Consider the following 17,255-nt stretch of genomic DNA (forward strand, 5'->3'; position numbering starts at 1 on the left):
CCCTAGTTGATGATGGGGAACAGCTCCTACTTGAGTCTTCTCAGCAGAAGGAATCCTTGGCTTCTTTCTCAGTGGAGACACATCCTTTGCCCTTGAAGTTGTAGCTTCATTTCTTGAAGACTTGATGTCAGCCTTCCTTTTTTAAGGGTGTCCAACAGAACACTCCTCTTGCCCATCCAGCAGTTCATTAGAGTCTGAACCATTCTACTTCCATCTTTCAACATCCTAGGCATAGGGGCAGACCACCAACTTCGTCCGAATACTCACTCAGCAGCCACTGCCTCTTCGACTGTCCTTAACTGCCAGTCACGACGACAACCAGCCTAGTTCCACCCAGCTAGCCCTCATCGCGAAAAAGAGAAGACGAAGAAAAAATATACGTGCTCGACTTACCTTGGGATGCAGGAAAACTCCTCTCTTCAATAAGCAGTACAAATTCTCCAAGATCTCTCTCAAGCTAGGCAGTAGAGAAGTTAAGTTTGCAATGTGAAGAAGAGCGAAGAGAAGCCCTTCATTTATACAGGTTGGGCATCCTAGGTCTAGAAGGAATCACAAGCCCATTCCTACTAGGAACCCAACTCCAAGAAAAGTCAAAAGCCCATTCCAACTAGGTGTTCAGAAAATTAGCAAGTCAAAAACCTCCTCCGAGCAAGATCCCAAATCCAAGAAGGAAGCCCAGTTACAGCTGGACAGCCCAACAAGCAATCCACATCTCCTACATGCCACCACGCGCCATGCAGAAGCTGGGGGGCATTTGTTAGAACCGAATTTTAGCCCAACCCTGGGTCAAATATTTCCTTCCATTTGGGGATTATTTGGCCTAATTGGCAGTTATTTGATTCAATTGGCAATTATTCGATTCTTACCCTAATTAGGGATTTGATTTAAATCAAATCCCTAATTACGTTAATCTCTCCAAATTGGAGAAGAATAATTTCTTTCCATCTGTGGAATTATTCTTCCGAAACCCTAGCCTCTGAGGCTCCTATAAATACATGGCTACACCAAGGCTTGAGGTAATTCTAAACCTACATCTAAATTCCTCTCTGAAACTCTGTAGAAATTATCTTTCACAAACCCTAGCTGCCATACTCTTTCTCTCTCTCACATAAGGCTCCAGTCACCACACACGGCTCCGAGCGCCCGGTTCACACCATACACACAACTTCGTACCCTTTCCATTAGCTATTGTTTTCCTACAAACACTTGAACTAACTTAGGCATCGGAGGGCCTTTGGCCAACACCCCCTAGGTGTGATCCTCTTATTCCGATTTATTTTGCAGGGAGAAAGAGACGACGAAGGGAAAGACGGAATCTTAGACAAATATTCTCGTGGGACAAAAATCGCTCCCACACATATGCCTTTGAATATTTTGGAGGTTTAATCCTCTCAATATGTGTAAATTATCATCAAATTATAACATTACAAGATTTCTAATGTAATAAATTATTGGGAAATGGAAAGGAATAAATATATTTAGTGAAAATTATAATTATTTTGTTAGATCATGTTCCTCTCTTTGCGTGGCACAGTTTCCTCCTGGAAACGTGGGGAATGTGAATGGAAAGATCATGTTTCAACTTACACAATTATTCAAGATTCCCCATCTCCGGAGCCTCATTTTGCAAGACCAAGACTTTAAGATAATCTTCTAGTTCTGAGATCCAATCAAGCATTTTTTTACTATTGCTAGGGTACAGAGGTTTTACCATGGTGGTGCCTTTGACTTGATCAGTTCGTTGCTCGAACTTTGTATGTAATGGGTTGAGCCCAAAACAGAGTCAAACAACTTCAAAATTTATCCCAAATTCTTTTCTCACACACTTATCTTCACCAAGAATCACAACATATTATCAGGGAAATGGGGAAGGAAGCAAAAGCTTATCCAACAATTATATCTTCACAAGAACAAATAAAATAGATATTGAACTTTAAGGGAGGGAAGCAAAAGCTTATCCAACAATTATATCTTCACAAGAACAAATAAAATAGATATTGAACTTTCAGTTTTATTATAGGATGCCAAACACATACATGGCATGGATAATGAGTACAAGCTTCTTAGAAGTTTACAACATTATGAAAGTTATACATTACCACTTACACGTACCATCAAGAAGTTAAGTCCATGATTTCACTTTCGTATCAAATATTCCACTCCCAAATAGAAGAATTTATGCCCTTGATTTCACTTTCCTGTCAAATATTCCTCGTCCATAAGTAGAAATGTACATCTCAACTAGAAGAGGAAATTGCATCCCAATAAATAAGGTGACAGGAACACTAGCAAGGAAAATCATTGGAATAACAATCCACGACTGTTCATGGATCATAATAAAAAGGGCGGAAGAAAAGGCGACCATCACGGTGGCAATAGAGATGAATAAGGTAGAAAGGCCTATTATCATCTTTTTTGGTAAGGATTTGAGGAAATCATCTTCCGCATAACGTGATGTAAGGATTCCCAAAAACATCAACACCGAAGTTGTAGAAGAAAAGAGCGATATAGAATCTGAAACTATAAAAGCCATAAATAAATTTTTATGCAAGAATATTGGGAAGCCTGTTTCTCCGTTGTTTCCACCAGGTACTGTGAATGCTGCAGCAAACATGATGGTAATAATTAGAGTACCTACAACTGTACAAGAAGTTGCAGTTTCTTTCATCCATCTTTCTCCTTCCTTCACCAATTGCTTGTGGCTCTTTGTAAACAGCTGACGCGGCGTCATACGATTGTCATTCATATGTTCTTTAAGCCGGGGTAATACTATAGTCTCGACCTCCTACATTTTTGTTATACAAAAAGAAACATGAGTAAAAGATTATTACTCTATTTTTCCAAAAATCAACCCTTGAATCTTTGAAATTTGAGAAGCCATACAAATCCAAACCATTAGAGAGCAGAGGTAACAAGAAGATTAGCGTGCTAACTGTAAAGTAAGTTGAATAAGACATCTTAATTAGGGCCGACCTTTATTCCAAATTTTCTTTTCATTCTGCATTTGAAGTTTCTATTAAAGGTTGTACTTTAACTTGTGCTATTTGGCTCTAGTTTTCGAATAAGTTCTGACCTTAAACCATTGCAGCTCTCTCTGCATTTGCAAAGCTGCACCTGGGATATTATCGAACTTTGCCAATGGGGATAGCATTCCGGCCACATGTAGCACGCAATTGTTAGACATATCTGCCAAATTTCCAATCGATGTTCTTTTTCTGTTATCGAATCTATAAATAAGGCTATAAATTTTTTCTTGGCGACATTCAACTGCAAACATAAAGGGGTCCCTTCCCATTTTATTAGATCTCCACACGATATCTGGTCTGGCTTGCAATACACTGTCAGCAAACTCAAACATCCCTCGCTCGATAGCTGTGAACATTGCTCCGAGTACATAATCACAGCTATGTGAATGTTTTATCATTTCACACATGCGATGTAGGAGTTCAAGTGATTGAATGTGGGCCTGTTTTATTTCGCGTATGCGGTTGATTCCTAGGTTGGCATTGAAAAAAACATGTCATACCACTACTTCATGAAAAAATTTATTGCTAAAACAATTAATTGAGAACAAAGGAAATATGAAAAAAAAATAATGTAGCATACCCAAAAGTTCAAGGAGATTTGATTTCAAAGCTTGCAAGAAACCTACCGCTGCAAGGGAAATTCAAAATCTAAATATAAGATGCTGAAAGCTGTATGTATCTCTGTTAATTAGATGATGACAAAATGTGTATGTAGAAACAGATTCTTTTCATATCTGAATAAACATTATTTTTTCCTAATTTAGAGAGATTCTTTTCATATCTGAATAAACAGACAAAATGTGATTAGAATCAAATCCCTAATTATTGCAAGAATCCCCAATTTAATCAATTAATCTCCAAATTGATAGGACTAATTATTTGACCCAGTATCTTCAAATATTTGCTACCACACACCTAAATATCATAATTCTTGTGTCATGATCAGATTTTTATTTGCTCATGATCATGAACATTAGTTATTCTTCAGTATTCTTAACGCAAAAACAAACAAACGTAGTATTACAAAGTGCAAAGAGTTCGATAACATAAGAAGAAATTATTTAAATTGTACCACATAAAACCATAATCGCAACATACCTGACCAAGTGATCTTCATTCGATTACATTCTTCATTTCCTTCATTTTGAACACTTACACGAATATCACTGATGGCACGCTCTATGTGTATACCTTTCAAAAAATGACAGTAATTAACCTCAATCAATATATTTCCAATTACTATTTCTATTACAATTATGGATATCTCGTCATAATTGGTTTGCATATATATGTTTCGTGTTGTCAACTTTTTCCACGTCCCCTCATGTTCCTATGTTAATATTCTGTCACATGTCCTCTTAGATAACAGAGTGAAAATACCTTTAACTCTTAATTAAAAATAGAATATTAAAATTAAAAAACAGTTCTGATCCCTCATCTTCTTCCTTTGTCTTCCCAAACCTCGCAGCCAACAGACCCACCGATCAACCCCTTCCAATTATTTGAGATGACAAGTTAAAACAATAATTAAAAAAACCAAATCAGCTTGTTTTGGGGTTTGAACCCCCCTTTTTACCAACCAAAAAAACAAAAAAAACCAAATCAGCATTTCCACATCTCTTATCTGGGTGTTCCATTTCGTTCTTTGTCTGATGTTTTGAACCCCTCCCTTCGATATGATAACCAGTCAAGTATTAACAGAGGAAACAAAGAAGAAAACTAAAAAAAAAGGTTCTGGATTTCTTTTATTGATTCTCTCTTTTAATCCCATACAATATTAGCTGACTCAATATTTATAGAGTTTTGGGTTTTGCAGAATACATGAGCTGTTAAAGACTTAAGCTCTAAGCTAATAACAAGCTCACTTAACTAACTGACAGCTGGCACACCATCTTCAGACTACTTGGCTAATCTTAATATAACTCTAACATCCCCCCTCAAGCTAAGCTAGCGGGCCCAGCTTTAGATTGGAGCAGTGTTGCAAAAAGACTGGACTGTGAAGCCCCTTGGTGAGCACATCAGCCACCTGTTCTTGTGTAGGCACATATTGAACATGAATGTCCCCACGCTGAACCCTTTCACGAACAAAATGAAAATCGGTGTCTAAATGTTTGATCCTGGAATATGAAAAACAGGATTTGAACTTAAGGCAAGAGCAGACAAATTATCAGAATGCAAGAGAGGAGAGGCTGCAAGAAAGAAATGCATATCCTTAAGAATATGTCGTATCCACGAAACCTCAAAGGCAGAATGAGCCAAAGCCTTATACTCAGCTTCTGTAGAACTTCTCGAAACAGAAGCTTGCTTTTTAGATTGCCTTGAGATGGGATTGTTCCCAAGATAAACCACATAACCAGTGGTTGAGTGACTGGTATTAGGATCTCTGCACAATCCGAATCACCATAGTCCAGCAGTTGCATATCACTTGAAGTGTAAGTGATACCTTAATGAGAGGTACCCTTGAGATATTGGAGAATACGTTTGACTGCCCCAAAATGAATATATGTAGGAGCTGTCATAAACTGGCATACAGAATTGACAGCATAGGCGATATCAGGCCTAGTGAAAGTGAGATACTGAAGAGCCCCCATGAGACTTCGATAGGTGGTAGGATCTTGGAGAGAAACACCTTTAAGAAACTGCTGATAAGGTTTGGCTGGTGTTGAACATGGTTTACACTCAACCATGGTTGCCTTCTTGAGGAGATCCCGAAGATACTTAGCCTAGTTGACAAAAATATCACCATTCGAAAGTTATGAAATCTCCAATCCAAGAAAATAAGTAAGTTTGCCCATGTCTTTCATATCAAAAGCTTCACCCAGATCTGTAATAATAGATTGAACTAATGTAGAGGAGGAACCAGTGACGACAATGTCATCCACATAAAGAAGGAGAAGAACTATGTCAGTGCCTGTATGCTTAACAAATAGACTCGGATCAGAATGGGATAGAGTGAAACCCAAAGTAGGAAGATAACTGGTGAACTTAGCATTCCAAGCTCGAGGAGCTTGTTTAAGACCATACAAGGACTTGAGTAACTTGCAGACATGAGAAGGATGTATAGCATCTTCAAAGCCTTGAGGCTGCTTCATACATACTTCTTCTTGAAGATCACCAGGTAAAAAAGCATTTTTGACGTCTAATTGACACACCTCCCAATGATTTGTTGCAGCAAGAGCTAACACCAATCTGACTGTGGTATGGCGAACCATAGGACTGAAAGTCTCATCGTAATCCAACCCTTGTTCCGGACTAAAACCCTGAGCAACCAACCGTGCTTTATATCTAGACACAGACCCATCTGGATTTTTTCTTGACTTTGTAAATCCACTTATTACCAACAATATTTCTATTTGGTGGAGGAGGCACTAAAACCCAAGTGCCTTGAACTGTAAGAGCATCAAATTCCTCTTGCATAGCTTGCTGCTAGCGAGGTTGAGAAGCAGCCAATCTAGGAGACTTAAGAGAGCCTTATCAGTCTGAGTCCAACTCTTATAAGCATTAGTGACCTCATTAGTGACACCAAGCTCAGTATGACAAACTTTGGTGGACAAATTGAGGAGCCATCAAAGTGGTCAAAAAGATCATAACCTTGCAAAACTGATTGAAATTGAAAGGACCACTTAACAAAATTATCATCATTCAAACGAATGGTAAGTATCCCCGGCAAACCCTCAATTTTGGGCGAAATCACCGTCATGACCAGAGTCCAAGAATTACACACAGAAAAATACAATGTGGCAAAAACAAACACAATCAATGCAAGAAATCACACTAGTAAAAAAATACCCTTGCGCGACGAAAAACTATTCGTCACTCAATGTCACTTTGCGCGACGAAACTAAAAAATTCGTTGCGCAAACCTTGCCCGACCAATATTGTTTCGTCGCACAAAACTTTGCGCGACCAATAAGGTTTTGTCGCGCAAAGTTTTGCTCAACCAATATTTTCGTCGCTCAAGGTAGATTTGCGCGACGTTAAAGTTCGTTGTGCAAACCCTTTCTTCACAAGTTTTGCGCAACGAAATTTTCGTCGCACAAGTTTTGCGCTACGAAATTGTACTTTGCTCAACAAATTTATTTCGTCGCGCAAAGTGTTTTTTTGTAGTAGTGTCACTACAAGGCTTCGTGCTTGAACAAGAATGCTTCACACAAGGCTTCGTGCCAAAAAATCACAGTAATTCCAGAGAAAGAAGGCTTCGTGCCATGAAATCAACAAAATTAATCTCAGTACGGCTTCGTGCCAGATATCAATCACCAAGAATCAAGAGAAATTGAAGAATAAGCAACAAATTCCATATCAATTTCACCAAATTCTGCAAAATCACTTCAAGGAGACACAATCACCATTCTTGAAGATAAACAATGAACCGAGATTTGAGAGAAAGAATCAGAGACTTGAGAACGACGAGCGAAGCAAGCAAGAAATCACTTCAAGAGGCACAACGATCGACTGAGGCTCTCGATACCATCATAACCACTCAAGTATGAACAGAGGAAACGAAGAAGAAAACTATAAAAAAAAAAAGTTTCCGGATTCCTTTTATTGATTCTCTCTATTAATCCCATACAATATTAGCTGACTAACAAGCTCACGTAACTAACTGACAGCTAGCACACCAGCTTCAGACTACTTGGCTAAACTTAATATAACTCTAACACGATAAAGTCACTGAAGTTGTCATTTCTTAGCCATTAAGATCAGTAAGTATTATTTTGAAGTTTCAAGGCTCAAATTCAAAAGCGCAGACAATTTTGAAGTCTTAGGTTCATTACCTTCAATGTAACATTGAAAATATATAATTGTAATTGTAAGAGGAAAGAAAATGTGGATACTAACAATTATAGATCCATCGTTGCCAGAATTTGAGGCGTATTCCACTCGGGAATGCAGAAGGCATAAATCCTCCCATCGGGAATACCCCATTGAGGCCCTTGGTAAAAACCAATTGTGGGCAACGCTGAATTAATTCCCAAGCAATACCTGTACGTAGTAGAGAAAACCAAGCTTTTATAATTAAGGAAAAAAAGGAGTAATCAATTTCATTGTTATAAGATTAAAACTCTTACCAAATTTCATGCCAATAATAAAGTCGTGAAGAAGTGCAGCGCCGTATGGTCCTTTCTCTGGTATTAGATCTTGGAGGGGAGTGACGGAGTAAAGATAATGAACGACATCCCATTGTTCACTGACAGAAGCGCAGAGAATTGGAGTCTTGTCGCTGTCAGTGGGAATACTAAGTAGTTTCTTGCTCTTTCTAACCATGCATTCAACCATTTTTACATTTCCCGTATCTGCAGCAAGAGCAAGAGCTGTCCAACCATTATTATCTGTTATTTCCAAGTCTTCCTCTGACATCAACTGCACCAACTCTTCCACAATATGCTCGTGCTCTAGTTCTGTTGCTACGTGAAGAGCTGTGTCGTTTGTAGAAGGAATTGTTGCTCTTATTGCATTGGGATGTAAGGTAAGAAACTCCTTTGCTTTATTCCAGTCGCCACTCCACACAGCATCGAACAACGGCTTATACTGATTGTACTCATTGTAATATCCTGCGCAAAGTTTGTTTCAGATAACATAATCCATTTATATATATATATATATTTGAACTGGGGACTTACTTGGTTTTGGCTTGAACTCTTCTGCCAAAGTATCCCAAGCGCGTTTGGCTGAAGTGGTGTTCCTAATGAGGGAAAAAGCTTCCTGCCCGCACGAAATTTGGATGGTATGTAAAGCCGTGGCATTCTTCTTCCTCCAAGCTTTGAACTTATCATCAGCTTCTTCTTCTTCTTCTTCGTCTTCTTCCACTACATCCCAAAGGTCTTGAGCCAACAAGTAAGTTTTAACCAATACACTCCAATCCACATAGTTACGGCCATTAAGAACCTCCACAACAGCTGCATCTGCGGAGACGGCCTTTGTTGCCATTCTTAGATGGATCTGACCAAGGGCTTACTTAGGAGAGGCTTAGCAATTTCTGTTTTATTTACTATACCCAATCGCGTGAACAATCACTTGTTAAAGCAATGGGTTCCGCAAAGGGTGAGAATTATGTTATTTTCTATTGTTGAAGATAATAGAAACGGAGAATTTCACTTAGACCCTCTGAAGCTAACTCCACTTAGGACACTTTTTCTCTCTTTTTTTCTTTATCTCTTCTTTCCGTCTCTTTGACATGTGTCCTCTCTTTTATTATTATTATTTTACTATACAAGTTAATCACTTATTAAGCAATGGGGTCCGCGAAGGGTGAGGAATTATGTAATTTACCATTTCCATTCGTTGACGTAATTAAACAAATTCAACAAAGAGTCATTTACACCCTTGAGGTTTTTAGGGTTTTTATTTATAACTCCTTCAGATCATGATAATTACACAAACACCTTTTCAAGGTTTCAACACTCCATGAACAGCCAAAACACTCTTATGCAAATAGTAATATACCCTTGGTATTAGAATATGTTTGAATACCATCTCAATTCTTACACATTATTGCCAAACGGGTCAAGCCGAGTGAGTTGCCAAAGAAAAAAAAAAAAAAAAAAAAAAAAGCTTATTCTAGTGGAAAATGACTTTATTTGTTGACTAATAATCTACGGTTCAAACTCCCTTGACATCTTGGTAGTGTGTGGGTTATATGCCGAAAAACACTATGAACTATCACGCTTGTCGAAATCTCCACCATAAACTTGTTTTCCTACCAATTCACCCCTCATACTAAATTTTCTTGCCAATTTACTCCCCACCGTACGTTAGTTTTTGGCAATTTTCATCCAAATCTCTGTTAAAAAAGGTCACATTTTAAGCACGTGCTTCACTATTAAATTAAAAATGGATTTTTTTTCTGTGCTTCTTCAAAGAGCTCGAACGTCTTGTTTTCAACCATTCTTACAGCTATTCACAACCAGATAAATGTTTACAACTCAGTTATAAGAGTAAAGGATTTCATCGTAAAGTAGTGTGGTTGGAGTGCATTGGTGAATTAAGAATCAGGCTTTTTCTTTTCAGCCTTTCTTTAAGTACACTAATTACATTACTTCTTTTTCTTTCTCTTTTATATATCTGAAGAGTATCACGAGTATACTAATATTCCATCTCTTACGTATACCCAAAGAAATTAAAAGAGAAAACGAAAAAGTCCAAAGGAATCAGCATAACGAAAGAAATCATGAAAACTTGGAGGACTAATGATTATTGCTCCATAAACCTCTGATATTATCATGTGTTAGTAACTAAAGTCGTGCTTATAAATTCCAGACTATATATCTATATTCATATCTAAGGAGGACAACGACATGCATTAAGAAAAACGGAGTTTCCAGAGAATTTTGAATCTAAATCCCCTGTATGAATTGTTAAATTTAATACACACTTGAAGAATATAAAAAAATCTAGAAGAAATTAGAAAGCTCAAGAAAGTTCACTAATTTTGACAAAGTCAAGTTTTAAGAGATGATTATTGTAAACTCTAGAAAAATCTTAATAAAAATCTTGTAATAAAGTAGTGAGGAGAAGAAGCCAAGTCCACCGACTTGGACAATGGCGGCAGCTTTAGTGCATAAATAGATGTTGTTGTCTCTTGAACAAAGCCAAGAGAGAGAGAGAAAAGGCCAAATAGCCAGCAAAAAGAGAGAAGAGGCCAATAAGCCTAGCAAATAGTTTCTAGTTGTTGAAGGCCAATAAGCCCCTACTCCTCTATAAAGCCTTGTACCTATCTTTTGTTGAATAAATAAAATCACTCTTTTGTTCTCTAAAAACCCAACATTAATGAATATGATCAGCAACGTGGGTGGACTGTTAACTATATCACGTTTACAAGCCGAAAATCATAGAAAACGATCAAGTGGTTGAAGTCTACCAAGAAATGATAAAATAACAAACAAAACATTGTCTTTCAATTAGATAAGTTTCTTATGATGTGGGGGATTGCGTCCATCGAATTATGTGGTTTCCTATTGGATGGTGTTAGATTTTGTTTAGCTAATGTCTTTAGCTTTTCTTGACAAACTTGTAATCTTGTATGTAATCACTGAAGCTCAAGGAATTTGTATGTAATCACTCAAGCTCAAGAAATTTAGGGTAGTTTAAGTCTGCATTCAAGACGAGATTACAGAAGCTGAGATCAACCTTTGTCCTCCCAGCTCAATAGTCAGTCTACTCGTCTTCCACTTGCAACCGCCTCACCCACCAACCCGTGCACTCGGCCTAATTCCAAACCACATGTTCAATCTGGCCATTCCCCACTCCCTGAACCTGTTTAGCCCACTCTTCGTCTACCAATGTGATCCAAATCGCCATATCTTTCCCTTTCCTCTCCCATCACCCTCATCTACGGCACCTGTTTCTCAAAGTTCCTCCAGACACTCACCTTCTCCTGCTGTGCCTCAGGTCAGGGACCCTCCTGCTCACCCTGCTATTTCTTTATCTTTTACTTATGATATTGTTGAGCCTACATGTTTTTACTTAGGCCAATAAAGTTAGGGAATGGCGGTTAGCTATGGCTGATGAATTTAATTCCCTTAAGCGGGCTGGTACCTGGGTTCTAATGCCTCTCACATCGTCTATGAATGTTTTGCCCAATAAGTGGGTTTTCCATTTAAATCGGAACTCAGATGATCGATTCAACGTTATAAAGCCCGACTTGTTGGGGACTTTCTCAGCCACAATTCGCACACATACATGGAGGCCTGCGGTGGATGCAGTGGTGCCGCCGCCTCTAGCTCACCATAAAAAGCCATCGAAAACCACCACCAAAGCCCACAAAATCTACAAGGAGATACAAATAGACCTACACACCCTGTTTCAAGGGACAAAATCTCACAAGATTTAATTATTAAGATTATATATATTTTTTTTCATTTTTTAATCCAACATTTAAGTTTTATTTATTTATCAATTTGAATGTAAGCAAATTTATGAGTTTGCTCATGACACTGAGAAATTAGAGGGGAGATAAGCAGTAAACTTTTTTTTTTAATACCAAGAAAAGAACTTCATCCAACTAGAAAATAGCAAAACTTTCAAACCATAATATTGGCTATCTAGAAAACTGGACATGAGATGCTTAAATGTGGCCTTACTAAAATGTTGCCATAAAAACCTCATGAAGAGTTTCTGGTCAAGGATATGCACGGAAATGTACGATCTCTAAATGCAAAGGCATGTAATCCATAGTAGCATATTAAATACATTAACATTATGTGATTTCCTAATTTCATGAAATTAGATTAATATTTCACAGTATTTGTGATTAACAGGCGTATCTTACCTATTCTTAGTTGTACCATCCTTTTGTATGTAAGGGGCAGAGCCCAAAGCAAAGTAAATAATTTCCAGGCTCGATGGAAGGGGTTTGTAGCTCTACTGTTTAAGAGCAATTACCCTTGCATTCAAGGTTCTGTATTCAAATAACCCTTCCTCAATATCGGTTGTATAAAAAAACTTCAAGACTCTTCTTTCTAAGATGATTAATTTCTTCACAAAGAATGAAATTATACTAGGAGGAACATGGGGTGGGGAGGGGAGAGGGGCCAAGCAAAAGGTTCACGAATTCAATTATATTTTCTCAAGAACAAATAAAATAGATATTGAAAATTTTGTTTTTAATATAGTGTGTACAATACATACAAGCATCTAAGAAGTGACATCATTACGAAAAATATACAATATTAGACATTCGTACCGCCAATAATTTATGTCCACTGTTTCACTTTCCTATCGAATATTCCACTTCCATAAGTAGAAATGAACATCTCAACAAGAAGAGGAAACTGCATCCAAATAAATAAGGTGATTGGAACAGTAGCAAGGAATATGATTGGAACAACAATCCATGATTGTTGATGGATCATAATGAACAGGGCAGAAGAAAAGGCAACCATCATGGCGGCAATAGAGAAGAATAGTGTGGAAAGCCCTATTATCATCTTTGTTGGTAAGGATTTGAGGAAATCATCTTCTGCATAACGTGATGTAAGAATTCCCAAGAACTTCAACACTGAAGTTGTGGAAGAAAAGAGCGATATGGCATCTGAAACTATAAAAACCATAAATATCTTCTTATTCAAGAATATGGGAATGCCTGTCCGTTCATTGTTTCCACCAGGAACTGTGAATGCTGAAGCAAACATGATGGTAAAAATGAGAGCACCTACAAATGTACAAGAAGTTGCAGTTTCTTTCATCCACCTTTCTCCTTCCTTCACCAATTCCTTGTGGTTCTTGGTAAAGACATCACGTGGTGCCAAAAACTCTGCATTTAAAGCTTCTTTGCTCCTGGGAAATGTAATAGTCTCCACCTCCTACATTTTGGTGAACAAAAGATTCATGTGAAACTGCCTTAAATCCTTGAATTTTGAAAGGCCAGATAAACTCAAACCATTAAGGGAAGAGGTACAAGAAGACTTGCATGATGACCATATGAATATTTATTAACATTGGAAACCGTTTAAACCATTTTAATATTTACGAAAAACAATATGTCCGATTTAGGTTTTTTTTTCTTCCTTGCGCTAATACCTAAGATCATCTATAATCATGCTCCCTATCTTTCAGTTCAAGTTAGCTAAAAACACACAATGTTTTAGGAGTCCTTTCTCTCTCCTCAAATTTAGGAGCTCCTAGAGGTCTCCTTATTTTAGGAGGTGGATAGGGAGTGTGGTTTGGAGTTGTATTTTTCTAATTTCTCCCTAAAATTTGTATAAATAGGTCGTTTAGAGAGCCCACTGTGAATGGTCTCATGGTAATTGAAGTAGAACATTGTGATTCTCACTTTTTACATAAAAGAAAAGGTCTTTAGAAGGAGCCCCACATATAATTCATAAGAAAATGAAATGATAGTTGTCAATTATATGGAATGATATATTCTGACCTTAAACCATTGCAATTCTCTCTGCATTTGCAAAGCTGCACCTGAGATATTATCCAACTTTGCTAACGGGGATAACATCCCTGCCACATGTAGCATGCCATTCTTAGAAGTATCTACAAGATTTGCAATCGAACTTCTTTTTCTTTTATCAAGTTTATAAATCAGGGTATAAACTTTTTCTTGACGACATTCAATGGCAAATTGAAATGCGTTCCTTCTCATTCGATTATAGCTCCACACGAGATTTGGACTTGCTTGGAATATACGATCAATAAACTCAAAAATCCCTCGTTCAACAGCTCGGAAAATTGCTTCATGTACATCTTCCATTTCTTTACCATCTAAATGTGTCATCACTTCACACATGTGGTCTAGAATTTGAAGGGATTGAATATGGATCAATTTCATTTCACGTATGCGGTTGATTCCTAGGTTGGCATTGTAAAGAAAATTGTGAGATAACTACTTCAAAAAAAACAAAAAAGGAAAAAAATGGCAACACGAAAAGGATGTGGCATACCCAAAAGTTTAAGGAGATTCGAGATCAGTCCTTGCAACAAACCAAGCACTGCAATGAAAATTCAAAATCCAAATATGATGGGAAAGCTATTTACCTGTTAAAAATTATGTATGATATAGCAATGTAAAAGAGAACAAAAGTTGCACGTGTTTACATATAATGTTAAGAGTATTAATTAATTCATGAAAAGTTTCATAAGGAATATTTTCAAACTTAAACAAATGCGAACATCAATTAGTTAATGGCCAAGGATATGATTAATCGATTCCTATTCTAATATCTAATTACTAAGGAGCAGCTCATCCTCAAATCAAATAGAATTTTGATACTTGGCAAATTCCAAAACAAAGAAAGTTAAATAAAGTTAACAAGTGTCAAAATCCCATTCGTTCTAAGGAGGAGCTCTGCCTCAATTTTAACGAGCCAAATTTTCTGGTTAATTTATGGAGACTGTGATAACATCTCCAAGATCTACATAACCTTTCGTCTGGCATTAAAGCAACATGACACTTCCATCATTTTTGACACTATTGATTATTGTATGGTAATAATGACCCTTTATAACTTCAACTTTAGAACTTAAAACGTAAGGGATTAACACAAAGTTTTGAAAAATTTACAGTTTGGTTGAGAGTGGGATACTATATGTTGAACTTGGCTCTCCCTAATAGATAGAAGATTGTAGAGCAAGCAAGGGGCAGGTCGGGTTCGGCAAGGATTCCTAGTGGCTGCAGGGTTTTTAACTTATTTTTAATATGGATGTTTCTTTTCTGTTACTTGTTTTACCCAAAGCCTATTAGTATAAATAGGACTTTTGGGGTCTAGGTCAATTTGAGAAAGATTACAAGGGCATCAAATTGAATTGGAGCAAGAGTGTGAGAGAAATTAAGACCCAGGGTACTTAAGAATGAAGGGGGTTTTCTTGTAAACCAAAGGTGTTCTTATTACTAATTAAATTTCTCAGGGTGATCACTAAACAGGACATAGGCACAATACCGAATCTTTATAAATATTCCTTGTGTCCTTTGTTTGTTTGCTTTATAGTTTTGGTGTGTGTGCGTGTGTTGAGTGTTTGTTTGCATTATCGTTTGATAATAAGGTCTTCAGTGTTTCCCACAACAAGTGGTATCATCGCATCATTAGTAGTGGGTGTTTGTCTATGCCCAAGTGCTCTTATAGCTTTCAAAGTGCTAGCGTGTTTGAGATGGCAGTCCACAAGCATGTTGAAGAGAAGAAGTAGAAACAACCACAGACGACTAACATGAAGATTGAGTTGAAGTCGTTCACTGGCAAAGAGAACTTCACACTATGGCAAAGAAGGATGAAATACGCCCTAGCCCAGTAGGATCTCAATGTTGTCTTTGTAGGCGAGAACAAGCTGAAAACCATGACCTCGGAGGAGTGGGAAATGCTTAACGAGTTGGCTAGGGGGCCCATCGAGAAGTATATCGCTGACAAGGTGATGTTCAGTGTGATGGAGGACATCGCAAAGAAAACATGGGAAAAGCTCGAGCAGATGTTTGCAAGAAAGTCACTATCAAACACACTCTTCTTGAAGCAAGAACTCCTAAATATTCGAATAGAGGAAATCTTATGAAGCATCTTAGTACCTTTAATATGTGTATTATGGCCTCGCAGAGGATTAAAGTTATATAGAGTACGGAGGATAAGGCTTATGTTGCTGACATCCTTATCTCCATCATATAGACACTTTCGAACAATGCTTATGTTCTGCAAGAGTACTCTCAAGTTTGAGGAGGTGGTACAAGGCATTCTCAACCACCATTGGATGTCTCAACATGTTAGCCAGAGCTTTCAAGGTGAAGTTCTAGTTGCGAAGACCGAAGAGAAGGGCTGTTCAAACAACCGTAATGGCAACAAGGGCAATAGGGGAATATCAAAATCCAAAGCCAAAGATGGTTGTTTTGAGTGTTGGTCAAAGTGAAGAAGATAGCGGACACAGTTGGGGTCACTACAGAAAGTGACAATGAGCTTTTATATGTTGATAGCGAAGCTCATTATGATTTACTTCCTATTTCTTTTTTAAGATTCTGAATTTGGATTACATGTGCTCATACTGTATGTGTTCAAACATGGTGTGGTCGAATACATATGAGAAAGAAGAAGACGACGAAGTTGTGATGGGGGTGGCTTGATTCGTTAAGTTGAGGGCACTTGTACAGTCAAGGTAAAGATGTATGATGGCATTGTTAGGACATTGGGGATGGTAAGATATATTCCAAGTTTGCGCAAGAAGCTAATTTTCATTGGTACTTTTGATAAGAATTGGTACATTTACAAAGCCATGAGAGGGAAACTCATAGTTTCAAAGGGTTGACTTATGATGATGAATGGAGAGATTCAACCTAATTGCCTATATAGACTATATAGACTTTGTGGTACAATAGCAACAGGTGGAGCATCTATAACTACCAATAAGGACTCAGAAGATGACACCCAACGTTGGCATTTGAGGCAAGGACACTTGACTTCTGCAAGTATTGTACCATGGGAAAGCAGTAAAGGTTGGTATTCAAGCGGCCAAAATATAAAAAAAAAAAAAAAGAATAAGAACACGTGTGCTAAATTATATTCACTCAGATGTATAAAGGCCATCACCGGTTAAATTCAAGGATGGAGCTCGCTATTTCGTCAAATTCATGGACGATTTCTTTCAAAAGGTTTGGGTCTACTTCAAAAAGGAGAAATTTGAGATCTTCACTAAATTTGTAAAGTGGAAGGCGGAGGCTAAGGAGTGATAATGGAGATGAATATAAACATAACAAGTTCCTTAGTTTTGCAAGAGTGAGGGTATCAAAAGGCACTTTACTGTCAAGAA

The 17,255-nt window shown here is 37.6% G+C and overlaps 2 protein-coding genes across 2 annotated transcripts; both read right to left on the bottom strand.

Moving 5' to 3' along the window:
* Window positions 2,030-9,155, bottom strand: LOC18787915. The gene is made up of 7 exons (XM_007221332.2): window positions 8,648-9,155; window positions 8,096-8,578; window positions 7,866-8,009; window positions 4,125-4,217; window positions 3,607-3,654; window positions 3,074-3,495; window positions 2,030-2,785 (listed from the first exon to the last, which is right to left on the bottom strand). The coding sequence occupies exons 1-7, from the start codon at window positions 8,952-8,954 to the stop codon at window positions 2,177-2,179; spliced, it is 2,106 nt and encodes a 701-aa protein (XP_007221394.2). The 5' UTR covers window positions 8,955-9,155; the 3' UTR covers window positions 2,030-2,176.
* LOC18787929 (ankyrin repeat-containing protein ITN1) lies at window positions 12,719-14,226 on the bottom strand. Its single transcript, XM_007221337.2, has 2 exons — window positions 13,897-14,226; window positions 12,719-13,327 (listed from the first exon to the last, which is right to left on the bottom strand). Exons 1-2 carry the CDS (start codon window positions 14,224-14,226, stop codon window positions 12,719-12,721), a joined length of 939 nt encoding a protein of 312 aa, XP_007221399.2.

This window comes from Prunus persica, chromosome G2 (assembly GCF_000346465.2).
Source record: "Prunus persica cultivar Lovell chromosome G2, Prunus_persica_NCBIv2, whole genome shotgun sequence".
In the NCBI taxonomy this organism is placed as follows: domain Eukaryota; kingdom Viridiplantae; phylum Streptophyta; class Magnoliopsida; order Rosales; family Rosaceae; genus Prunus; species Prunus persica.